At 47.4% G+C, this 25,715-nt stretch overlaps 1 protein-coding gene across 1 annotated transcript in view; it reads right to left on the bottom strand.

The window, feature by feature from the left end:
* The window catches only part of CSMD2 (CUB and Sushi multiple domains 2), a 602,688-nt gene that overhangs the window by 97,069 nt on the left and 479,904 nt on the right, over window positions 1–25,715 (bottom strand). Inside the window, exons 30-40 of the mRNA XM_033228874.1 lie at window positions 24,276–24,470; window positions 23,139–23,255; window positions 21,358–21,471; window positions 13,798–13,893; window positions 12,374–12,577; window positions 11,841–11,965; window positions 10,690–10,786; window positions 9,493–9,597; window positions 5,507–5,625; window positions 4,914–4,983; window positions 2,188–2,304 (exon numbers count right to left, since the gene is read on the bottom strand). Of these exons, the coding sequence (XP_033084765.1) occupies window positions 2,188–2,304; window positions 4,914–4,983; window positions 5,507–5,625; window positions 9,493–9,597; window positions 10,690–10,786; window positions 11,841–11,965; window positions 12,374–12,577; window positions 13,798–13,893; window positions 21,358–21,471; window positions 23,139–23,255; window positions 24,276–24,470 (1,359 nt within the window). The remainder of the gene's footprint in view (window positions 1–2,187; window positions 2,305–4,913; window positions 4,984–5,506; window positions 5,626–9,492; window positions 9,598–10,689; window positions 10,787–11,840; window positions 11,966–12,373; window positions 12,578–13,797; window positions 13,894–21,357; window positions 21,472–23,138; window positions 23,256–24,275; window positions 24,471–25,715) is intronic.

Raw genomic sequence — 25,715 nt, 5'->3', positions numbered from 1 at the left:
GAGTGTAATTTTTTTTTGCATCTGATCATTTAAAGAACAAAATCAAGACTTGACACTTAATGTTGAAGACCTTTCATCTCCTGCCCTGTTCCATTCCCCTCCTGCCCTCCACAGAAGCAATCACATGAATTTGGAAGATATCCTTCCAGTTCATGGTTTTGAATTCTTAAATATGTATCTGGGTTTATGTGTTTTCAACATTTACATAAATATTATACTGTACATACTTTTTAAAAACATAATATTGTGTTTTTCAAGGTCTAGCCATGTTAATATACAAAAAGATAGTTCATTCATTTTAACTGCATGTTAATTCCATTTTATGAATTATCCAGCCACACAGTTCACTCCCCAATTCATGAACATGCAGATTGTTCCCAAGTTGCAGATAATTTTGCGATTTTTTTTTTTTTTTTTGAGACGGAGTCTTGCTGTGTCACCCAGGCTGGAGTGCAGTGGCGCGATCTCCGCTCACTGCAAGCTCCGCCTCCCGGGTTTACGCCATTCTCCTGCCTCAGCCTCCCGAGTAGCTGGGACTACAGGCGCCCACCACCACGCTCAGCTAATTTTTAGCAGAGACGGGGTTTCACAGTGTTAGCCTGTGATGAGCATCTTTGTACACATTATCTAAGGAGACTCTACTTTTCATTCCACCGCCCAGGCATCGTCCCCTTACACAGGAGCACTGAGGGCTGCATGCTCACCAAAGGGGCTCTTTAAGGATGGCGGAATTTCTGACTTGAGCTCTGCGGAAAGAACTGGACTGTGATCGCCATCTAGTGGAGCAGCATGTAGCTGCAGCAGCTCTTTACAAGCTGAGACCAGGTACCGAGTTAGGGACCTCGGCAGAATCCAACATTAACTTGAAAGCAAGGGATCCGGGGCCTCTGCGACTGGACCCAGCAGTAGCTTCTTCCCTGAAGCCTGAATTAGCACCCAGAACTTAGAGATGAAAATGGTGGCTGAACATAAGGACTTACAGGGAAAACCACCTCATTCACACTTCTGTTTGCCTTTGGATGTTGCCCTCCCCACCTTCTATCATCTTGGTTCTGTCCCAAGACTGGATGCAGAGGTATAGGGTCTCCCAGATCCTCTTAATGTCTCAAAGCCTGGAGTCTCCTAAGGCTGCCGAGGGTGTCATCGCTTCACACCCAGTTTCCTTCAGAAGATGGTACTGAACAGAAAATAACATCTTTCAGAGGGCCACCAAGCTCTCTCCTCCCCTCCAACCGGATTTAGAGAAGTCCAGTTAGACTGCTTTTTCCCAAAAGCCCCTTCTCTAATCTCTAATCACACTCCAGGCTGAATAATGAAGGGTAAAATGGGAGATCTTCATTTCTGGGGCTCACAGACTGGCATTCAGGGCTGTGCGGGCATAATCTCCTTGGGACATTTCATTCCTAGAAGCAGGGCAATGGCTGGGGCAAGATGACCCATGTGTACAGCCCATCAGTTCCATGTAAGGACAAAGCCGTCGTCCCTTCAACTGAGACATTTGGGGTTAAATGATATTCCCAGTGCATAATACGTGGATCACCAGCAATTAAATTTTGTACCCACACTCATGTCCTCCACACCCTGACAACCTCCCATGCCTGGCATAGTCGAGCTCCAAAAACAAAACAAAAAACAAAAATAACCCCAAACAAACACGCAAACAAACAAACAAAAAAACAACCTTCCCAATCTCTAGGCCAGCTGGAATGTGCATATGAAGAAGAATGTAAACTCGATTTCATATTGATTTGGCTCAATTTAATTAGGATTATAAATCAGACATTGGAGTTAAAAGTACAACTTGAGGTCCAATCTCTGTACGACAGATTTCCCCCCCCTTTTTTTTTTAAAAAAAATCCGAGTAATTAATTTTTAATTTTTAATATCAAGTGATACAGTGTTAGGTATAACCCGAGTAATTTCTCATTCCACATTCCTGGATTTTAGTTTATGGCTCAAATAATAATAATGGCAACCCCTAAGATTTTTCTCTCCCTGTATGTTAATCTCTGCCATTCTTAATTGGTCTTCACAATTGCACAAGAGGTCAATAGATGAGAAAACAGAGAGGCAGAGTGCTAAACAGGCTTGGCCCAAGGTTGTGCTAAGAGATTTTGGCAGACAGTGGTTTTAAGCTCAGGGGTCTGGGCATGAAGCCTGTCTCCTCTGGGGGTTGCAGAGACTTACCAAAGCCCACAGGCAGTGCTATTTTCCAGGAGCAGTCCATGTTACTGGGGTAGTTGCCTGGGAAGCCGGGGCTCAGGATCACCCCCTCCATCTCCTCCACTGTTCCCCCACACTGTGCTGTGACAATGAGATGAGACAGAGGGTCAGGACAACATCAAGGGGTGTACAGCGCCCTGCCAATGTTTGGAAGCTCCCTTCAAGCAGCAGTTTTTAAGCTTTCATGAGTCATAAACCCCTTGAGAATCCAAAGGAATCTTCTTAAAAGACTGTGCCCATGGGCAACATTCAGTATGTACATTCAGGAAGGGAAGTGCATTCTAGGACAGCCTAAAAGTCCACAAGCCCAAGTTATGGACCCTTGACCTTGAACATGCCCTTCACAGGTCAGTTCCCCGGTGACGATGTGCAGGAAAAGTGAGGAAGTTCTGTGCCAAAAGAAGTCTGATCATTTCTTACCCTATCCCCCAAATCTCCCTCTCCTCACTGCCCAATCCACTCTTCCAAGACTGCAGAAAAAGGATGAAAGAAGGCCCAGTCCCCACTCTGTGCCCAGCACCATGCCAGGCTCTTCTCAAATATGTATTTCAGGGGGCAGAGTGGCCAGCAGGGGAGGCTCACCACGATCCCATCCTCAGAAAAGTGACTGTGATCAGTATTTCTTTCTTTTTTTTTTTTTTTTGAGACGGAGTTTCGCTCTGTTGCCCAGGCTGGAGTGCAGTGGTGTGATCTTGGCTCACTGCAAGCTCCGCCGCCTCCCAGGTTCACACCATTCTTCTGCCTCAGCCTCTCAAGAAGCTGGGACGACAGGCGCCCGCCACCACACCTGGCTAATTTTTTTTTTTTTGTATTTTTAGTAGAGACGGGGTTTCACCGTGTTTGCCAGGATGGTCTCGATCTCCTGACCTCGTGATCCGCCCGCCTCGGCCTCCCAAAGTGCTGGGATTACAGGCGTGAGCCACCGCGCCCGGCCTGTGATCAGTATTTCACAGGAGCCAACCATCAGGCTGTCTGAGTGACCCCAGGGCTTAGGGACATCTGATATGCCAATCAAGGTGAGTTCAGAGTCATCTGAGGATGCAGGGCTGGGGTGCTCCTGCAGTCTGGTTAGTTGACATCAGTTCTTTTCTTTTGCATCTTATCAGGAAAAGGTTGTGTGAACAGAAAAGGGCTAGCCAGTCTTAGAGACCCAGGGAAAGGATCATAGAACAGGGATTGGCAGGTCCAGGCAAGTGCTTTCTGGGGAGAGGGCAGCTTGGCAAACAGACCCGAAAACAGTGCAGAGTAGGCTCCAGCCTCAACTGCCTGGGTCACCATCCCACCTTCACTTCCGATGGGATCATGGGCAAGTTCAAAACCCTCCAGAACTTGGTTTCCCACAACTGTAAAATGGAACTAGTGACAGCACCTATTTAATAGGGTTGTTATGAGGTCACATCAGAAAGGACTGCATTTTACTTAGGACAAGGCTGGCATATGTTGTAAACCCCCAAAGAACAGCAGCTGCTGTTAAATGAATGGTTTCCATGGCAAGGTCTTTGTAGTCTCTAATGGGGGAAAGTGCCTTGGGCTGACCATTCATATTTCTGACCTGTTCCACAGATGCCTATGCCCTACGCCGTGGTGAAACCACAGAAGAGAAATGCTGTCGTGCTTGAGTGTCACTCCCTTACCTCCCTGCACTTCCTAGTGCCCAAGGTCAGCCTTGAAGGGCACCTCACAGTCGACTGGGCACCAGAGAACCTTAGGTTTCCGTTCCTGACTCTGCCACTTCCTTTTAAATCCTAAAAGACTGAGATTTCTTGTTCGCAAACTGAACGTAATGGTACCTCCCCTGAAGGGCTGATATGAGGAAACATGAAGCTCCATGCCTAGCATATAATAGATATTAAATAAACGTGCCTTTCTTCCTTGCCTAGATGGACCAGAAGCTTCTGAAGGGGAGATGCTGTCTTTTCTTGTGTCTACTGATCTGCTCATCACTGCTGTAGCACAGGGTAAGGGACGAAGCCAAGTCCATGTTTCACACGTAACCCTCAGCATTTCTTTTTCTTTTTTCTTTTCTTATGTTTTTTTTTGAGATGGATTTTTGCTTTGTCACCCAGGCTGGAGTACAGTGGTACAATCTTGGCTCACTGCAAGCTCCACCTCCCGGGTTCAAGTGATTCTCCTGCCTCAGCCCCCTGAGTAGCTAAGATTACAAGTGTGTGTTACCACATCTGCCTAACTTTTGTATTTTTAGTAGAGATGGGGTTTCACCATGTTGGCCAGGCTGGTCTCGAACCCCTGACCTCAAGTGATCCATCTGACTCGGCCCCCCAAAGTGCTGGGATTACAGGCATGAGCCACTGTGCCCAGCCACCCTCAGCATATCTTTACTAGATTTGTCTGTCTGTCCCACAAGAAGTTATGGGGGAAGCCCAAAGTGCCTAGAAATTTCATCTGGGATCTGATGGATTAACTGGAGCCAGAACGGTCATCATCATGTTTTCAAACGGGCAGACCTCCTGTAACTTTTCATTTGGTGGGGCAGAGGTTTCCAAAAGTCATGACTGTGTTAAACAGGAGTTAGAGATTATAAAAACATCAGTTTAAAATGACTGACTTGGAACAAATCCAGAATATCAAACTTTCTTCTGATTTGAACTTGAACTCAATGATACACTACTGAGCTAAGATCCCTGAGAGAAAATGGGTTGGAATGAATTGTAAAGTCTAGGCTCTCTTACCAATACAGAGTGGAGGAGGGTAGTTCCATCGCCGCACGGTTCCAGGCATGCAGGAGATGTGGGCGTGGCCCTGGAGGAATCAGGAACAGGGATGGGCTAGCTGTCCCCGTGGGCACAATTGTATGTACAACCAGGGGCTGTACAGGGGTCTGGTTCAGGGGCCTCATGTTAAGGAACAAGATACACAAAGACACACAGATCCACTGTGGGATGGGAGTAAGGCAGAGGGAGAGAGAATTTGGGGAAGGACAATTATTAACAACCATTACTAAAGAATTCTCATTATTAGAGGTTTCCTTGTGAGATTCCTTTAATTACTAAATTCCCTGATGGCCTTCAAAGGGAAATTAAATTTCCCTAAAGCCGAATGAAACCCAACTTTGCAGGAACACATTGGAGGTTGGCTTGTGCCAAATTGTTAAAGTCAGCAGAGTTTATCTTTTGCATGAACAGCTCCAGGAGAGGATAAGGGTACCCAGGGGACCTGGGGGCTGCTCCCTGTTCTTTGGTGACTGTAGCTCTGCTGGTACAAGGCTTGTCAACCACATCTCAGGGGACACCTGTTTCCTGCTCTAGGGTGTCAGGGGAGGTACCTGGAGGGCATATCCCGGCTCACACTGGAAAGACACTACATCATTCACCAAGTAGCGCTCGCCAGTCTTCACCCCATTACTGGGCACAGCAGGTTCCGGACAACTGCTCAGGCCCACCGCTAGACAAGATAGAGACAGAAGGAAAGGAGAATGGACTAGCCCAGCAGGTCAGCACGGCGGTAGGCTGGGGTGATGCTGGCGGCAGGGAGAAGGGGTGCCTCTAATTTGTGCTTTCTCTCATCTTGTAGGCTAGTTCTTCCCAACTGTCTTCACCTTGCAGCACACAGAGAAAAACAGAATATTTACATGGCATGGAGGCTCAACAGACCAAAGCTCCTTGGGGAAGGTGGGTGTGATCCCAGGGGATGCTGGCTGTCCTGTCCACCCACTAAGCTCTTAGAGAGGGGGCTTAGCTAGGGAGACTTCTCTGCATGCTCTCCTCCCACATCCCTCCTGCTTCCTACTCTTAACTCCCCTCTGTCTTCCTTATCCTAAGAAGACAGATCCTGTGGGGAGGGAGAGAGAGGGAGGGAGGGAGGGAGGGAGAGAGAGAGAGAGAGAGAGAAGAGAGAGAGAGAGGAGAGAAGGGGAGAGAGAGAGAGAGAGAGAGAGAGAGAGAGAGAGAGAGAGAGAGAGAGAGAAAAGAAAGTCAAGAAGGAAGGAGAGCAGGGAGGGACATATCAGCGATGTTCATGGGCTCAGTTAGAGTCAGTTAGAGTCAGACCAAACCCAGTCTGACCCCAGGTCTGCCAAGTGGAGGCCAAGACCTGAGGCCACACGAGCCCATGTCTGACCCTGTCCCCTGCTCTCCCTGCCTCCCCTCCTAAAATGGTCCTCATCCTGCTGTGAATCCCTCCCTGGCTGCCTCTCACACAGCAAATGGGAGTGTAGCATTTCCAGACAGGGGGCTTCCTGCCTCTTCTGTGCTTTGCAGGAGTCCATGTACAGGTGCAGGTGCTTCGGATGCACTAAAAAGTTTCTGTGTCTTGCTGGACTGGACTTGGAGGGCACTTCTCCAGGGTCAAGGGCCAGAAGACTCATGAGGAGGCGGAGAGGTAGCTGTAAACTCTAAAGTGGTCTTCTTCACCAAGGCGGCAGAAAGGGGTGGATGGCAAACTGTGTATCTGGGTGGCATGGCCCAGAGAGTGTGGGAGACGGCAGCCTTGGCCCTTCTGGAGGCTCCCTTGGGGGATACAGGCTCCCTGAGGAGTCCACGTGTATCCAGTGGCCACAGGCAGCTAGGGGCTCATGGAAAAGAAACAGGGAAGGACCAATCAGCCTAGACCACCAGCCACCAACCCATCTTCCCAGGCAGCAGCAGATGAGTCCTCATGCCGCGTTCAGAGGTGAGACTCTGGTAACTACATGGGCTTTTTTTCCTTCTGAGGGAAACTCACACATAACAAAATGCACAAATTGCGCGTGAACATGGTAATAATCAAGTAAACATCATAATCTTGAGTGTACCTGTGCTGAGTTTTGACAAATGCCTGTACCTTTGTAACCCAAACACCTGTCAAAACCACAGAATGTTGCTATCACTCTGGAGATTCCTTCGCACTCTTCGCAGGCAATTCCTGTCCCACATGTGCTTTTAAGATGTGAGTGTGATATTTGGAAATGAAAACTCTCTGAGCCTTGTCCAAAACTCTTAGCAGCTGAGACAAAGGACCCCAAGGACAAGCATTAAAAAAACCATCAAACTGAGTTTCAAGTGATTCATTTGTCATCTTGTCTATTTCTCCCCCTTCCTCTCCATACTCCAAGTAGAACAAAACTCACTATTTAGTGCAGTGGTCGCAACTAAGTAGACTGACTTATTGGAAAGACCTACTTACTGTCCAGTGATGGACAGAAAAGCTGAATGAGAACAAAAAAGCGTGGTAGGAAGAAAAATGGAATGGGAGAAATGTGAGGCTGAAGAGAAAAAGGGAGGGAGATAGAGAAAAGTCCATGCTAACTTATCTTATGCTGCACAGATTGATTTTATTTAAGCCATGCTTACAGCAAAGGAAAAATTTTTTTATCATATATAATTTATTACTTTTGAAAGCATATTGCTCCATTTCCATTTAAATTAAATAAACATTAATTATGAATCATAGCAGTGGATGTGACTTTTCAGTACCCTTCAAAACCATTTGCCTCTACAATAGCAGTTAATTCTCTATCGTCTGTGAGCTCTTTGTCGATTATCCTACAAAATAAAGTATAACTACAGGGCCCTGGCTCCTAGGAATTCCAGTCTCCAAATACAGCGGGAAGCTCTGTTTCTCCCTAGCTCTTCCCATCATGAGGGGACAACACATGAAATGTCAGCTACTGAGAAAACTGCCACTCCCTTTGGACAAATAAAATTGAGAAGAGGTGGATTTTTTCCTGGGAATGAAGCAGTAGAATGGTAAAGTGATTTAGGAAGAAAATGTGTCTTTGGAAGAAGAAAGAACAGAGAGGATTCTAGGGAACATTTAAGAACTCAAAATATTGGATAGAGAAACAAAACTGGAGAGAACAGAGAAGAAGGGGTAAAAGGAAAAAAATGTGATTTAGTCAAGAAACCCAGGATATTTCACTGCACCAGGGGAGTGAAGCCTTACATATCTGCTGGGAGGAGTCTCAGAGGTCCCTGTCCTACCCTCTACCCTGCAGGGTCTGCTTCTAGCTGTCCTGGGCTGGGTCTTTTTTATTTTTTCCAGGTGCATGCTTCAGTTCTTTCCGGTGACGAGCATCCTGGGATCTATGTAATTCTTTCCGAAGCAGGTGGATGAAGTTCATTTGTTTCACAGACCCAGGTGGGCATGTGTGTAACATATAGTTCTGACCCAATCAGGCATCTAGCACCAAGTGGGCCTTCTTTCTGCACAGGCCCATGCTGTCACAGATGGTCAAGCCAACCATGCCTTCCTACATTTTTCTCTTCCCATTGCAAACCTAACTCAGGCATCCGCTTCTGCAAGGCCTAGCTTTAGCTCCTTTCCTTTGTACTTTCTTAGCACCTCAGGTTTCACTAAAATGACTGTGTCCATGTCCATCTCTCCCTCTAGATTTTGTGTTTTTGAAGGCAGGGGCCTTGTCTTATTCACCTTTGTTCTGTGGAGACCTAACACAGGGCGTGGCACATTGCAGGTGCTCAATGTTTCTTCATGACATTTGCATCTTCACCTGCCCACAACCATTCTCTCCCTTGAACCACTTCTCTACCATCTAGAGTCATCCAAGAGAGCACCTGTAATGCTGTCATGCACCTCTCTGTATCTACCTCTCTCTAGTGGACTTTGACTGACCCATCTTAATTGTTCCCAATCCCAGCACAGTGCCTGGCATGTTATAAATGCTCAATAAGTATATGCTGAATAAAAGTGTAAAAAATGCTGCTGCCTATCTATTCTTCCCTGTACCCAGTGGAGAAAGGGGGTGGGGCAGGCAGTCCCAGTATGCAAGCAGTTTCCCTAGAAACCTCTTTCTTTGATCCCCAGAAGGCACATCTACAAATCTTTTTCTGTGAAGAGTATATTTAGTAGTGACCACTTAGAGATGCCAGAAGCCAGGATATAAGGGTTTGAGCCTGCAGTGAGAAATCTGGTAGAAGATGAGTGAGGTATCCAATGAGAGGAGGAACTTCAAAAATAATCGCATCACAGAACTAGGGGTTAGAGAGGCCAGGTTTTAGAACTGGGGGAGGAAGGCACAATTTTCTTACATCCCAGTTATATACTGGGACCTTGGCCAATGCAAGTCCCCTTTCCATACCTGGCGTAGATACTGAGCAGGCATACAGGTTTTTGAGTAACAGATACTTGGACGAGAACTCAGCCTTGAGGAGGTTTCAGACCTTCTCCAGGCTTTAGCATCCTCACCTAGGCTTGTGGGAAGGCTTACGTGGGATGGACAACATGCAGCTCCAATATAACCCTTGCTCAGAAGGGGCTCAGTAACTGCTAGGTCCCACCCTGAACCCTGTACCAGCCAAGACCCCGGATTCTTACTTTTGTACTCCAAGTGGAAGCCAGCTGCAGATACGCTGATATCTGAGTAGAAATGAAGGTAGAGCTGGTTGGAGGTGCTGTTCAGAAGGGCAGGCACAGTTGTTCCTAGGGCAAGGACACCAGGGGTCATTTAAGTTTGGCTCCTCCAGGCCCTTGCGTTCCTCCCCATTCTTCTGGATTTTGCTACCTGCTGACATTCTGCTCCCAAGGCCCCCAGATGTCCCCAGTTATGAAACTCACTAAATGACAAATTAGCACTCCTCAGAGGGCTAGGTGTCCAATGGCTGAGGGAGGGGAAACCCTAATCTGCTTCCTATAAAATGAGCAGTGGCAGAGCCATGTGCCCACAGGAGGGTAAGGTATGAGTTGGGTCTCCTCTTAGCCATCTTCAGGATAGCTCTGACCTGTATTATTCTCTGGGCAGTCCTGCAGTGTGGACAGTTTATCTGGAGCATGTGCCTCCTCTTTATCTCCTGGCCATCTAGAATTCTGGGCCTAAAAGATTCAGATAATTGCCCTGGCCACTGGGCACAGCTATATACCACACTCAGTCAGAATTCCATCACTAGAATGGCAAAATGGTGTTGCCACTTTGGAAAACAGTTAGGAAGTTCCTCCAAAAGTTAAACATAGAGTTCCCCTAGCAATTCCACTCCTAGGTGTATACTCAAGAGAAGTGACAATGTGTGTTCACACCAAGACTTGTGCATGAGCATTATTCATAACAGCACACAAGTGGAAACAAGCCATTGACTGATGAACGGACACACAAAATATGCTCTGTCCTTACAATGATGTGCTGAACCATACTGTGACTTGGTGAACTTTGGAAACATCATGTTAAGTGAAAGAAGCCAAACACAGAAGGCTTCCATTTATATGAAATGCCCAGAATAGGCAAATGCATGGAGATAGAAAGTAGATTACCGGTTACTAGAGGTTAGGTGTGGGCTGGGGAGGGGAGTGCAAATGGGTACCTGGTTTATTTTGGGGTGGTCAAAATGTTCTGGGACTAGATAGTAGTGATAGTTGTAGGACCTTTTGAATCTACTGAAAACCACTGCTGTGTCCACTTGAAAATGGTGAATTTTATGGAATATAAATTATATCTCAATAATAATAATGATAATAGCAATGTTCATGATGAAGAGTTCTAGCACCACCCCCCAAACTGAAGTCCCTGGAAACCCAGCTTACCGGAGAAACTCCCCAGCATGGTTACAGTGTTATCTGCACCATCAAATACTTCCAGGGAGTCCCAGTTCTGCTCTGTGACAAAACTGATGACTTGGATCTGGGAAGGCAGAGGATTGAATTGTTGGTTAGGCAGCCTGCGTCCCTCCCTCCTTCTCTCCTTTCCCTTTCTGTCCTTCCCATAGTTAATTCAATTTGTTGAGAATCTACTCTGGGCCTAACACTATGCTAGTCCCTTCCAATAAAAGTAAGATGTAGCCCCGACTCCAAGGAGCTCGTTGTCCAGTGGGGAAGACAGATGTGGAAAAAAATGATTAGAAGACAGTGGGATATTTTGTAAAGTAGAAAATGGGGAAAAGAAATTCCAGGAAGTGAGAAGACAGTCTCACTGACTGTCTCCTCATCTCTGGAACGTTCCTTGGGTTTCCCCACTTTTCTGCCTTGATTGCATCAGATGTCCTGCAGCAATGATCCTGTAACCCACTCCTGCCCGGATCTGTCTGCTGGAGTCCCAGTTTGCTGCCTCTCCATTGGCCTTGCAGGCTCCTGACCCTCTTCCATGCCTTGGCACCAATGCTGGGGACTCCCTCTGCCTGGCTTTTACCCCTGGGTACCAGCTATGCCCCCAGTTCAGCTTCTACAGCTCAGGCTGTGCGAGGTTCCCTAGGTGTGTGCCTGGAGGTTCTCTGTGCTTCAGCTGTGCTGGGTGCTTTGCTCTTTCTTCTCATCAGCACTGCCTCCCCTTCAAACCCTCAAAATCTTATGAAAATCTTCAGCCATTTGAGAAACAACTTCTATGAATCCTTCCCACACTTCAGATTCCAGCTCCAGGCCCATTCCTTCTTTTAGCCTCCCCTCCTGGCCAGGGCCAAGCGATGTCCACCTCTCCTCCTTCCTGGATTACCCAACTCCCACCGCATGCCCCTGAAGCTCTTGGGGTCTGGAACCTGCTGTGTTTTCTGCTTGGGGGCCACATCTCCACATTTGGACTGAGCCTCCTTAGCCACAGGGCCAAGTACAGGGCTGATATGTCTCTTCCTGGCTTACCCTGACTCAGGCCTTGGCACCAGCCAGCATCTGTGGTCGGCCACCTGTGAGCAGTTACCTGTGAGCAGACGGCCACCTGCCCGACAGAGGCGCCTCCTTGCCCCTACCTGGATGCCAGCGCCTTCGGGGACCACGATCTTCCACACACAGTTGAGGCTGTTGAGGTATGGCTCTGGGAAGCCGGGGGACAGGATGGTGCCCCTGCGCTCTGTAAGGTTGCCTCCACACGGCACTGGGAAGAGAGGCCGTCGGGTCAGAGGCTTTGTGGCCTCCCGTGGGAGCCTCCCCAAGCAGACTCCTCCCTCAGGGCCCCCAGCCTCTGTTTGTCCTCCTCCCCATGGGAGCGTCTCCCTAATGTCCCCAGTCCTGCCTTCTCCATGGCCTCTCCCCATGCAACTCTCTTTGGGGCCCTGGGCTCCGCTCCTCTCTCCACGTGTGCCCCGTCCCCAGTACCCCAGTTGTCTTCCACACAGCCCACAGCGCCGGGGACTGGAGCTGACTGGAACACCCCACCTCAGCCATGCGGGGGGAAGCGGCCGCTGTGTGCCGTGGGGCATCGCTGGGGCTGACTGCTTCCCCTAGAGGGAAAGGACTACGTGTCGCCCCCCGCACCCCCAACACCCGGGTCCTGGTTACTCACCCACGCAAGTGGGCGCTGAGACATTCCACTGGGCCAAGGCCCCAGGCACAGGGAGGCACTCGATCTCTGGCGACCCCTGCAGGGCATAGCCGGAGTTGCATTCGAAGCGGACGATGGCCCCCACCGAGAAGTCATTGCCCAGCCTCTTGCCATAGCGGGGTTCCGGCACAGAGCTGCACTGCGTGGCGCTGGTTCGGGGAACCGCTGCGGGGGACAAGGGCACTGAGGGGAGGACTCACTCCCCAGAAACTGGCCCAGGGACAGACATACAACGGGTCTGGAACAAAGACCTTCTGGATGAAACCCTGAGAGGCCCTGGAAGCTCTCCCGTAGGGAAGGGCTTGAGGGCTAACTAGGAAGATGCCTGTTATACTGAAGCATGGTTGGACACACAGTGCTACAGCACAGCTCCTGGAAAGCACGGGAGGCAGAGCCGTGGACCTCCCACAGACCTTAGGCCCAGTTTTGTTCTTTGCCTTCCCAGTGACGCCCCTCACTCAACAGGGTCCCACTTTCCCTAGCAAGGAGAATGGGCCTTCCTCCTCTACCTTCGCAGGGCCTTCACCCTGCCTCTGTCCTGTTTTCCCCATGTGCCTTAAGATCCTGCCTGGGGCCCTGCCCTCCATGACCCCAGTCTTCTCTCCCTCCTGCCGTCCACAATGGCTGATGGGCCCGGGATGGCCTCCCCTGTGGCAGGATCACCCCTGCAGAGAAACACAGCTCATCTTGGGCAGAGTCGAATGAACAGGACCGTGCTTAGAACCTGGGCCCTAGAGAAGTGGATGTTCTCCTGGGCACGTGGAGGTTGGGGCCTGGGGGTGAAAGCCAGGGTGCTCCAAACTGCCTTTCTGGGCCTGTAAGGAAGGGAACTAACACCGACCGGCGGGTTGGTACCAGCTACTTCCCGAAGCCTCTTTGCATCCTATCAGTGAGGCATTGCAATTGCCCTCTTCTTAAAGGTGAGCAAACAGGCTCTGAGGACTGGCGTAGCTGGAGCCTAGCTCCAAGGTGGGGAGGTGGGATTCAAATCCCTGTCCACGGCACTTCAAAGCCTGTGTTTTCCCCGCACCTTTACTGTGCCTGGCAGACAAAACCAAGCTCCAGGGGAGTCTAGGTAAGATGCCTGGGGTTGGCCTCTTCAGTGCCATCTGGACAATGCCAGACAATGGATGGGGTGGGGAAGGGGAACAAATTAGCTTCCCTTGTCTGATTTCCTTCCTCATTTAACACAGAACTTGTTTAAGAAATGTCTGCTGAGTAAATGAATGTATAAAATTCAACTGAATTTCAGGGACTTGCCCTACAAACTAGTAACTGCCCCCAAACACCCTGAGACTAGAGGTCAAAGAGCCCTGTTCCTTCGATCATGAGTCCCTTAAGAACCGAGATCACCTTCCTACCTCTGGCGTCCATGTCCTCCATACCTTGGTAGACAAAGTGGAAGCCTCTGGCTGGTGCAAGGCCTTTGGCACTGAACTTAATGAGAACTTGATTGGAGGTGGCCAAGGGCAATGATTCTCCTGCAGAGATAAGGGGCAAGGAGGAGAGAACAGTAAGTCCAGCAGGTGGGTCCAGAAGATAAAATCCAGGCCAGGAAGGATTTTATGCAGCAATTCCTAGCAATTCCTTCCAGTACCCCATGCAGCAATTCCTTCCACATTCCAGGCCTTCCTGAAATGAAATCTTACATTTTTTACTGCGCTTTACTATGTAAAGTTTCTAGAAAACTTTTCATCCACAGTCTTAACTTGACCCGTGGTCATGGTGAAGTTGGCATGACAGAGCTGAGTACGCTCATTTAATAAAGAAAGAAAGAGAGGCCCAGAAAGATTAAATGACCTGTGCCGGAAAGGAGAAGGTTGCTAAGGATGTGTGGAGCGACAGGGATGGAGAAAGCGGCTGTTACTAAGCAGACTGACTGGTGGTTTACTTGGAAAACTGACATCAATCTGCATTTTTAAAAATAGCATTGGCTTCTGGGAAGGAGGATGATGTGATCATCTGGGAGCAACTGGTCTTTCCCAGACACTCTCCCACCATCCTGTCGATAACCAGAGCGATGGTGTAATTTATGGCTCATACTAGAAAACTTCTGAGAGTCAAAGAAAGTGCTATCAATAGTTACGGTGGGACTGTCCCAGGCAAACCAGGATGTACTATTGCCGGCCAATAACACACAAACTGGGGGGAAGCTGCATGGCCACAGGAAACCAGGGTAGGCTGATAGCCTTTGTAGCAGAAGACAAAGGTGCATCTTCTGCTTGGTGTGGTACAGGCCAGGGGAGAGACAGCACCAACGAGACCTGTAGCCATTTAGTGTAGTCGCCATCCTGGGGAAGCCCAGGGAGAACATGGGTGGAGGCAGCAGCATGGCCACTCTGCCTGCTGGCCCCCTGCAGACTTACGGACCCCTGGGAAGGGCTGCTGACCCCAGACCCCATTCTCAGGAGGGAAACAGTGATTACAGAGAACCAGGCTATATCTCCACTACAGTGAGGGCTAGAGTTAGGACCCACAAAGGAGCTACTGGGAGGTCCACCTGTACTTCCAGGAAGCTCAAGTGATGCCACCAACACGGGAGCAGAGAGCCTTTTGCAAAACAGGCTTAGATGTACATGTGACCCAGAGGGCTGAGCCTGGCTAGGAGTCATTGCCCCAGCTAACAGTTATTGCCCCAGTTAACATGTAGCTGCCAAAGCAGAAAGAAACTCATGAAGACAAAGCCTCCCTTTGTTATCACTGCCATCTCCAACTCGTCCTCCAGATGGATGTGAACAAAGTGAAACTCAGCTTTTCTATTTGGCCTGACAGATGTGGATAAGGACCCTAGTGAGCTCTCACAGAAGCCATGTCAACTTCAGCCCTGAAGGCACATGGGCCTCCATCTTTGAGAGAGAGCAAATAGTAAAATCACTGGACATAAGAAAAAATGTTAAAGTTTTGAGGAAGGAGATCACTCTGAGAGGTCAAAGCAAATACTTTATTTGAACCACAATAAAGAACAGGCAAAACTCTCAGCAGATGTTCAGTCATGGTTGTCATGAGATTAAATCTAGCATTGCATCTGTGAAGTCAGAGGATGAAGGATCTGAGATCAATAGAGATGAGAAATGCTAGTGCAAGCAGCTGGATTCCACAGAAACTGAACAGTGAAGTGCAGATGAAATTTTGGAAATTCTCTCAGAATCCACAGAAAAAGTATAAAGAGATTAAAATAACGAGAGAAATGACAAGTGACATGAAAGATGAAAAAAAAAATCCATATGCATATATCAGGAATTCCAGAAAGAGAAGACAGAGAAATTGAAGGAGAAAAAAAATCACTTAAGACAGGGTGCGGTAGCTCACATCTGTAATCCCAACACTTTGGGAGGCCGAGGCGGGCGGATCACCTGAGGTCAGGAGTTTGTGACCAACCTGACCAACGTGGTGAAAATCCATCTCTACTAAACACATAAAAATTAGCCAGGTGTGGTGTAGCACAACTGGAGTCTCAGCTACTTGGAAGGCTGAGGCAGGAGAATCGCTTGAGCCTGGGAGGCAGAGGTTACAGTGAGCTGAGATCGCATCACTGCACTCCAGCCTGGGCGACAGAGTGAGACTCTGTCTCCCCCGCACACACAAAAAAATCATTTAAGAAAGAAGACACTTTTCCTAAGATGTGAGGTTCAGACTGAAGTATTTGCCAGGTGCAAGACAGAATGAGTGAGAAGAGACCTCCACCACAACACATCCTAGTGGGCTTTTTCATTAACAACAAAAAAGAAAATCAGATAGACAGAAAAGCACAGGTTATGTACGAGGACAAAGAATCACGTTGGACTCCAATTTGTCTGTAACAGTAAATGGTGGAATAATTACTGCAGTTTTGAAAGATACAGTTTGACCCATAATTTGATTTGCAATCAAGTGGTTATTTATATCCTATGTCAAAAGGAAAGCATTCTCATATATGCACGGTGACAGAAAGTACTGCAGTTATAAGCCCTACTAAAAAAAAAACAAACAAACCCAAAACTAAAGTAGGGAATTCAGGAACCAGCAGGGATAAATACAACCAGAAAAGTATAATGAGCTAACAAAACAAAATGAGCTAACAAAACAAAATGCAAATGCAAAAATTTGCTCTTGGGGAAGAAGTCCACAATTTAAAAAACAACCACTATAACATTAATATAAAAGTCCAAATATATCAAGAAGAACGTGAAAATTTAGAGATGGGTCAGGTATGTATGGAAAAGCGAGGAAGCAAAATCGAAACAACACAAACAAAAGCACAGGAAGAACAATACAAGATGACAGATATCAGACCAAATAATTCACTTGTAAAATAAATGAGTCAACTTCCTCTTAAAAGAAAAAGAGTTGGAGAAAATGAGAGAAGATATGTCAGGAAAACAGATGCAAAAATTGCTAGAAATACAAGAAGACAACAAAATATCATAATTGTAATGGGAAATACTTTCATGCAACATTCACAATCATCGATACATCAAATAGAAAAACAAAATGAAGACTGTTGACTAGCAGTCCTTAAGCTTTTTCTCCCCCAACACAACTTAGGGACAGGGACGTAGTGCACTCCCATCAGTATCAATGGCTCGTTACAGTGTTTCTCCAAATGAGGAATAAGGGACTCTCTGAATACACTGACATTGATACCTACAGGTTTTTTTTTCTTTTTCTCTTGAGATGGAGTCTCGCTCCCTCGCCCAGGCTGGAGTGCAATGGCGCGATCTTGGCTCACTGCTACCTCTGCCTCTCAGGTTCAAGTGATTTTCCTGCCTCAGCCTCCCAAGTGGCTGGGATTACAGGCACCCACCACCATGCCCAGCGAATTTTTGTAATTTTAGTAGAGATAGGGTTTCACTGTAATCCCAGTACTTTGGGAGGCTGAGGCAGGTAGATTACTTGAGGTCAGGAGTTTGATATCTACAGGTCTTATACATCTCTCTCTCTCTCTCTCTTTCTCTCACTCTCTCTTCTTCCTCCACCTTTTTTTTTTGTTTGTTTTTTGAGACGGAGCCTCGCTCTGTCACCCAGGCTGGAGAGCAGTGGCCGGATCTCAGCTCACTGCAAGCTCTGCCTCCTGGGTTTACGCCATTCTCCTGCCTCAGTCTCCCGAGTAGCTGGGACTACAGGCGCCCGCCACCTCGCCCGGCTAGTTTTTTGTATTTTTTAGTAGAGACGGGGTTTCACCATGTTAGCCAGGATGGTCTCGATCTCCTGACCTCGTGATCCGCCCGTCTCGGCCTCCCAAAGTGCTGGGATTCTCCCCCACCTTCCCCTTCCCCTTTCCTTTCCCCTTCCCTTCCCTTCCTTCCTGTTTCTATTGGTCCTATACACTTATATCTATATCCATATTTATATCTATAGGTCTTAAATGTAGACCTCTCTCTCTTTACTTGATCCTTACTATACCTCTAAATCTATAGCTATACATCTATCTATCTATCTATCTATCTATCTATCTATCTATCTGTTTTGAAAAGGCATCCTACTCCAGGAGTTCCTGATTTACACTCTTGGTTGGGTGTGTATGTGTGAGGTGGTGGTTACAAAAAAATCATTTGGTTGAGAATCACTGATACAATAGATTTGAATAACAAAATTGAGTAAGATTGATTTAATGGCAATTACAAATCTCATTTACTCCTAACACTATAGGAAGTAGGATTCTTTCTCTTTGCATTTTACAGAGGAGGAAACTGAAGCTCAGAGAGGTCAAGTATAGTGCCCTAAGTCATCTAGAAAGCAAATAGGAGAGCTAAGAAAAGAGTGTGATTGTACAGCCTCAGCTCATTCGTCCTGCTTCTTTACCTTACAGAGAATACACATCCTTCTTAGATATTTAGAAAACTAAAAAAAAAAAAAAAAAAAAAAAAAGGTCCTTGGCTACTGAGAGGACCTCAGTTAATCCTCAAAGAAGAAATGGTACAGGCCACATTCTCTCACTACATGGAAATAAAAATATAAATTAACACAAAAGTTTAATGCAACAAGAACAAAATCCATGTTCTTAGGGGAAAAGACAAGACATTCTTAGCCAACTCTTGGGCAAAAAGAGTAAACAACACCATGACGAGCTATTTAAAAAGTAATTATGATGAACATAGTACATATCAAAATTTATAGCATGAAGCCAAAACTATGCTTGGAGGTGAATACATTGCTGTAAACATGTTCCTTATTATGCAGAGAAAATAATGAACAGAGCTCTCAATTCAAGCAGTTAGAACAAGAACAAAATAATCAGAAGAAAAATATGAGGAAGGATATGATGAAATAAAGGCAGAGACTAATAAAAAAAAACAACAAACTCTGCAGAATAATTGATAAGTTGCAGCAATAAAAATTAAAGAAACACAAACAAAAAAAACACAAAACACCTGGTACAGCCAAGGAAAAAGGGGATGATGAATGCACGATGCAGCATAACAAAGGCAGGAATATCACCGCTAATACAAAGCAGGGTAAACATCGCCGTAGTACATTATATAAATTGTGGTACTAAATGTAAAGGAAATTACGAAATGGATTTTTTTACTAAAAGCTATAATATCAACATTGATATTAGAGTCATATACCTGAATAGACCAACAACTGTGAAAGAAAAAAATAAAAGAAAAGCCACTGAAAAGGAGGAGATAAAATAACGAGACAAATTTATTTGCAGATGATATTACTTCTTGCCTAGAGGAGCCAGGAGAATTAGTTGGCAGTGAAAGCAGTATTATGAAGAGTCCAATGACTTTATGAAGCAAATATGCCACAAACGCCAGTCTTTGAATATACTAGCAAAGACCAGCTAGAAAACATAACGGGGGAAAAAGACCCATTTACAACAGCAACAAAAGTCTCCATGAAATGTCTAGGAATAAAGTTAACAAAAAATGAATACTGCCTAAATAAAAATTATAGCATCGTTCCAAGGGCTACAGAAGATAAACAAATGGAGAGACATATTGTATTCCTGGATGGGAGGAAGAGTTAATATTATAAACATGTGAGTTCACTAATTTAACATGTAAGTTTTATTAAATCTCAGTCAAGATCTTGATGCAATGTTTTAAACTTGACAAAATATTTCTAAATTTAATTTGGAGGCAAAAGTAAGCAACAACAGCCAATAAAAATTCAAAAAAAGGATGGCTCTGGGGACTTATAATACCATGTGTTTAAAATTATTATATAGTAAACACTATTATAGTGTTACAATAATTAAAACTGAAAAAGAAATAAATAGACATTTAGAAGAAATGGATAAAAAGTCTAGGAACAGACACTTCATAAATATTTAGTATATGTAAATTTGGCATTTTGAAAATTCTGCGAGGACAACTGATTAACTATATTTGAAAGAATATGGTTAGATTCCCTATATCAAATAATAAATCAAAATAAATTCCAAAGGTATTAAAGCAGTGTGATGAAACTAAGAAGTGAAAGAAAACACAGAGGAATATTTATTTGACCAGCATAAAAGCAAAGGAGAAAACCATAAAAGAAAATATTGATAGATTTGATAGCATGAGAAATTTACATATTCTGACATTAAAGCACCCTGACGAAAATTATATAGCAAAAGACAAGCTGGAGAGGAGGGCTTTTCATAGCATATTATGTATATATTTATATAGGTTAAAATATGGAGCTCTGCTCAAGAAATAAGAAAATAAGTGCTTATAGAAAAATCGACACAAATTCACAATAAATTCACAAATAAAAAATGCACAGGCCAATAAACATATAAAAATTTAACCTAACTAGTAATAAAACAAGGCAAATTAGAAAATGAGATACCATTTTTCACTTTTCAAACTGATGACGCTTTTGTTTTTTTAATTACCTGGTTTTTATAAGAAGAAAACATGCTCTCTTTCTTATTGTTGGTGATCAAACTGACAAGATCTTTCTAGAGGGATATTTGATAATCTGCACAAAAAGCCTTAAAGATCTCACATATCCTTTACGCTGACAATTCCACTTCTAGATATTCTAAAGTGACAGAAATGTATGTAAAGATGTATGTATAATACATTGCATTACTATTCATAAGCACAAAACATTACAATCTAAATGTTCAATAATAGGGAATTTGTTACATACATTTTAACTAACTGTATGAGAGATTACTATGTGGCACTTAAAAATCCTAGCCTACAAGAAAAAAAAACGACAGAGAAAAGCTCGCAGTGAATATTTCAATAAAATATGTATATTGGTTTGTTGAATAAAATATGGAAACGTCGAAGTAGATGCAAAGACCGGAAGGAGGCCGGGCGCGGTGGCTCAAGCCTGTAATCCCAGCACTTTGGGAGGCCGAGACGGGTGGATCACGAGGTCAGGAGATGGAGACCATCCTGGCTAACACGGTGAAACCCTGTCTCTACTAAAAAATACAAAAAAAAAAACTAGCCGGGCGAGGTGGCGGGCGCCTGTAGTCCCAGCTACTCGGGAGGCTGAGGCAGGAGAATGGCGTGAACCCGGGAGGCGGAGCTTGCAGTGAGCTGAGATCCGGCCACTGCATTCCAGCCTGGGTGACAGAGCGAGACTCCATCTCAAAAAAAAAAAAAAAAAAAAGACCGGAAGGAAATCCACTACATCTTGTCAGTGGCTCTTTCGGGGTAGTCTTTATTTTGATTCTGTATGCAATTATTTTGTTTTGTCACTAAGTTTTCTATGATGAAAATGCAACACATTAATAATAAGAAAAAAGTTGCATTTGAATAAGAACCAACAGAAGGCTACACCACAAGGGGGCGTTGTAGACACAGCCTGGGTGAGGGCAGCTGCTGAAGGCCCGGCTAGTCGGAGCTCTCAGGAGCTGGCCGCTGCGTTGTAGACACCACCAGAGCACCACACGCACGCAGAGCCCTAGGGTTCCACCTACGGCCATGGGGTGCTTCTAGAGCCTCCTTCCTTTAGCCGGCCGTGATGCCCCCAGCCCATAACCGTCCCCACCCTGGCCGAGTCCCGGATACCTGTGTGGGAGCCCGAGAGGGAGCTGAGGAGCCGCGAGTGCTGGCTGTGGCCGTCGTGAACCTCCACCACATCGTTGAGGGCCGTGTGAAAGAAGGCGAACTGGCCAAATACCACTGTGGAGGAGACACGGCGTGGGGACTGGGCAGGCACGCTGGGGGCAGGAGAGGGGATCTCGGGATCTAGCGTCCCAAGCCAGGAGGAGGGCAGCCCTGGGGAAGTTGTTGGTTCCTGGGCCGTGGCTTGCTGCACTGGTTAGTGCAGCCGCACAGTCTGGCAGTGGCCAGACACCCGGCACAGGGAGGGCACAGGGAGGCGGGGAGCTGGGAAGGCCGGGCTGCGCTTCACAAGGGTCAAGACAACACCCGCTGCACCCGCAGGTCAGGCGGGTGGAAGCGAAACGGAACCAAGTTTGTTCCTTTCCCAGATAGCAGCTGCAGCAGCTACTGGAGGCCATCAGAGAGCTTTTGGTACCATCCCTTTCTCCATGTGATGTCAGGACTCCACATTCAGGTGTCCCAAGGCCAGTTAGTCAGTGTCATTGACGTGAAAACTGTATACAGAGATCTGTAGTGAGTGCTGTGAGCTCCTTATTACTGGGGGGATTCAAGCACAAACTGCATGCCCACCTATCAAGGATTCTGCTCTGGGTAGCAGATCAGATTGGGCGGCCTTTCAGGGCTTTTCTAACTGTGATCCTGCAGGTCTGAGGCTCCTGCCACCTCAGTATATTGGGGAGTGTGTGTACATGTACGTAAGTGTCCTGGTTCTGGGGAAGGAGTGGGTGTACTGATGGCTGGAGCTACGGGTAGAGATGAGACTGGGAATTTATAGAGGACAGAGAACATGTCTTTCTCATCTCTGCAACTCCAGGACCCAGTAGAGTGCATGGCCCCCAGTGGGTGCTTACTAAATGTTTGGTGAATGCCTCAAGCATCAGGCCTTGCTCTGTGCTTGCCCCTCCTGTCTTGGGGAATAAGGAGTTAGCTCTCTGCAGGCTGCTCCCTCCCTCCTGCTTCTCCCCTAGATGGTTGGGACATGTTGATGTCCTTTGCCACACCCAACATCAGTTGTGTTTAGACATGGTTGTTAGTCCTCCTACAAAGAGGAGATCCAGGAAGAAAGAAGCCAGCCTGGTCACCTGGTTGCCCTTCCTCTTTCTGAATGCCTCCAGGGCTGGCAGGATTCTTGAATGTCCCCACTGCCAACAAGGTAATGAGCTTGGTTTTTTCTGCCCACATCTCTTGGAATCTGGAAGTTTCTCTGTCTTCCCAGGGCACTGGCCTGTTTTTCACTTTTTTCTTGCTTGTCCTACCAATAGCTTCTGGATCAGGCTTTGGTTCTGAGATGGGACACCACAATGATGTGGCTCCTGGTCTCCCTCACCTGCACTTTCAAGCCCAGCTCCATCCCATTCCTTTCCTCCCTCCTGCTCCTTGGCCACTCACCCTGGGTTCCTAACAGGTCTAGATCTGCGGCACCTCCCTTAGGACTTGGGCCATACTGGGTAGCTCCCTGGGGCACCTTGCCTTCCCTCTGTCTTGGCCAGTTTCTCACCAACTCTGTCCCCTTGGTTCTGGCGGGGCTCACTTATGCCCTTCTGCCCTCTTGTGTCAGGAATGTATTCTACAGCCCGTTTTAGAACGTCAGCACTGAGCTGTCCTTTTTGGGAGACTGTTCTGCAGTTCCCACAATGGGGCTGTATAATTACGAGGAGTCTGAGGAATTGCCCATTCTGGAATGAGGGTGAGGAGTCAGAAAACATATGAACAACAACCCATACCATAGTCCTTGGGCACAGTAACAAAATACAAGCAGATCTGTCCACTGGTGTAGTTCTGGGGGTAGTTGGGGGACAAGACCACTCCGTCCGAACCCACATACTGTCCCCCACAGGGGGCTGAAAGAGAAAGAAATAGAGAGTCAGGTGACCTTGTGGGCCTCTTACCAGTGACCATGCTTTGTTCTGCCCCAGCCTGAGCTTCTGACCCCAGTAGGGCTGCCCTGAGGTAGGCGGCCCCTAGCTTGGAGAAGGGAAGTCCTGCGGACCCTGCCCTGCCCAAGGACACGCACCCCTGGCCTGCCATGTGGCCTGAAACTTGCCCTGAAGCTCCCGAGGGCTCTCTTGGGCAGGTGTCAGTTCTTGCCCTCTACCTATTAACCCTGGCATTAGTCCCTGAAGTCACAGCCTTAGGGAGCATATTAGGAACCTCCTCTGCTTACACGTGGGGCCTAGAAATGATCTGCTGCCCCCGGCTGACATCTGACCTGGAGAGTGAGTGTCAGCATGAGCAGGGAGCTGACGCTTCCCTGGACTAACCCCACGGGGAGCGGCCAGGCCATGTGACCCAGCCACCTTCTGTTCCCCTCCACCATGCCCATTTTCCACAAAGGGTGGGTCTGAGCCTGCCTCTCTTACCATGACAAAGGGGTACCCTTTGCTTTTCAATGGGTAGGTCACCAAGCTCTTAAAGCCCTGCTACTCATTCCTATCCCTCTTGTCAGGACCCCCATGGTTCACCCAGACCCACCTGGAATCAGCGGGCCTTACTTCGATATAACTCATCTCTCGGTGATTTTCCCTAGGCCTAGGAACTAGTCCAGGGGCCACCTTTAAACGACTTCTCCCTGGTGTGAGCCCCCTGATGTGGCATGTCTGGAGGCCTCTGTTGAGGGCATGAGCAACTATATGAATGGGGGTGGGGACACCATGTGACCTGAGATGACACCTTGACAGGAACTGCACACCTAGTGAATTATAAGCCACTTCTATACACATCCACGGCAAACCCAGGCGTGCCAGGCTTGGAGGAGCCAGCCTTGAGGACCATGTCCCCTTCCTTTCCCTAGCCCACAGCGCCTTCTACCCCTGGCATGCCCTCAGTTCCTCAGACCCCTGCCATCCCCGGGCTCCCACCACCTGTGCAGACTGGCCGGGGGTTGTTCCACACGGGCTTCCCGTCAGGCCCCAGGATGCAGCTCAGGGTCGAGGCGCCCTCAACTTCGTAGCCCGCATGGCAATAGTAGGTGACAGAGGAGCCCAGCTTCAGGTCGGACCCCACCCGCGTGCCGTTCTTGATGGAACCGGGATCAAAACATGACTCCCGCGGGTTTTCTGGGAAAAAGAAACACAGACACGTGCACACACACAGGGCTCATGAGGAGGCCGTTCTTGGGCTGCAGGGCCCAGGAGGAGAACCCGACTTCAATTAGCCACAGAGCACACAGGGATGCGCGACTCTGGTTCCTATTCCCCTCAGGTCTAGAAACGTCTCTACATTTGGGTAGAAATTGAAGGATGGAAATCACATTGAAGAGGGCAATTTCCCTGCCTCTCCCCATATTCTTGCCTTGACCCGCAAAGGAAGGAGCCCCAGCAAAATCCCTGAGGCCCTCTCTCATCCCCTGCTTGCTCCTCCCCAAAGGAAGCATGTGTTTCTCTGGCTGGTGGGGGCTGACCGTCCCTGGCCCACATTTCGGCTGCCAGCAGGGTTCATTGTGGTAAAAGTCAGTGCTTAGGCACAGCCCGCCTCTTTGCTCATCTTTGACCCCTCACACTCAGCAGCCTCCTGGCATTTGATGTTCCTCTGAGAAGCAAGGCAGACAGCCTGCTTTTGGAGATACTCTTTTCCTCTCACTTCTGCCCCATCTGTACCACTGGCTGGGGAGTGGAGCTGGCATCCGTTCTGCAGGCCCAGTCACACCCATCTGTTGCAGGTACTTCTGAGTGCATGGATACCAATACTTAGATCCAGGGAGGAAGTACAAAACCCACTTCCACCTCTGGGTTGGGTTACCCGACCAGTGGGATAAGTTGATGTCTCCAGTGCAGTTTTCCAGGGCTTTGCGTTGGGTATTGGGTGCTTGCCAGTTTATGAAAACTATAGTATTTTTTCATGTGGCTATTGATCCTTATATGTCTTCTTCCCTATCAGTCATACAGTGATGTGAGTCACAGTCCTCTACTCTGTCCCTCTGCACCAGACAAGACAGCTCTTGACATTACCTGTGGCTTGGGAGTACTAGTCCAGGTCCCGAATCTCTGTAGGACGCTCTCCAGCATCCCTCACCATCAGCTAGAAATCCCGAGCAGCTCCTGGGAGCCCATGCTCCTGCTTCTATGCATGATTGCCTTTCCTCATTTGTTCCTGTTCCTTAGAACAGATTTCTTGTTCTAAGATAACTGATGGTCAAGAGGGTTGTCACCAGGGCTGGGAAGTAACAGGACACAGCTGAGGCCAGTCAATACCAGGGATATGCAACTGAGTATCAGGTTGATTGATGAGCATTTTGGAAGATACATTATTGGGGGGCAACAGAGAGGTCTAGAGATGGGGACTCACAAATGGGTGCTGACAGT

Source organism: Trachypithecus francoisi, unplaced genomic scaffold (assembly GCF_009764315.1).
Source record: "Trachypithecus francoisi isolate TF-2019V2 unplaced genomic scaffold, Tfra_2.0 Lachesis_group12, whole genome shotgun sequence".
Taxonomy (NCBI): domain Eukaryota; kingdom Metazoa; phylum Chordata; class Mammalia; order Primates; family Cercopithecidae; genus Trachypithecus; species Trachypithecus francoisi.
This window is presented reverse-complemented; position numbering and strand designations above follow the sequence as displayed.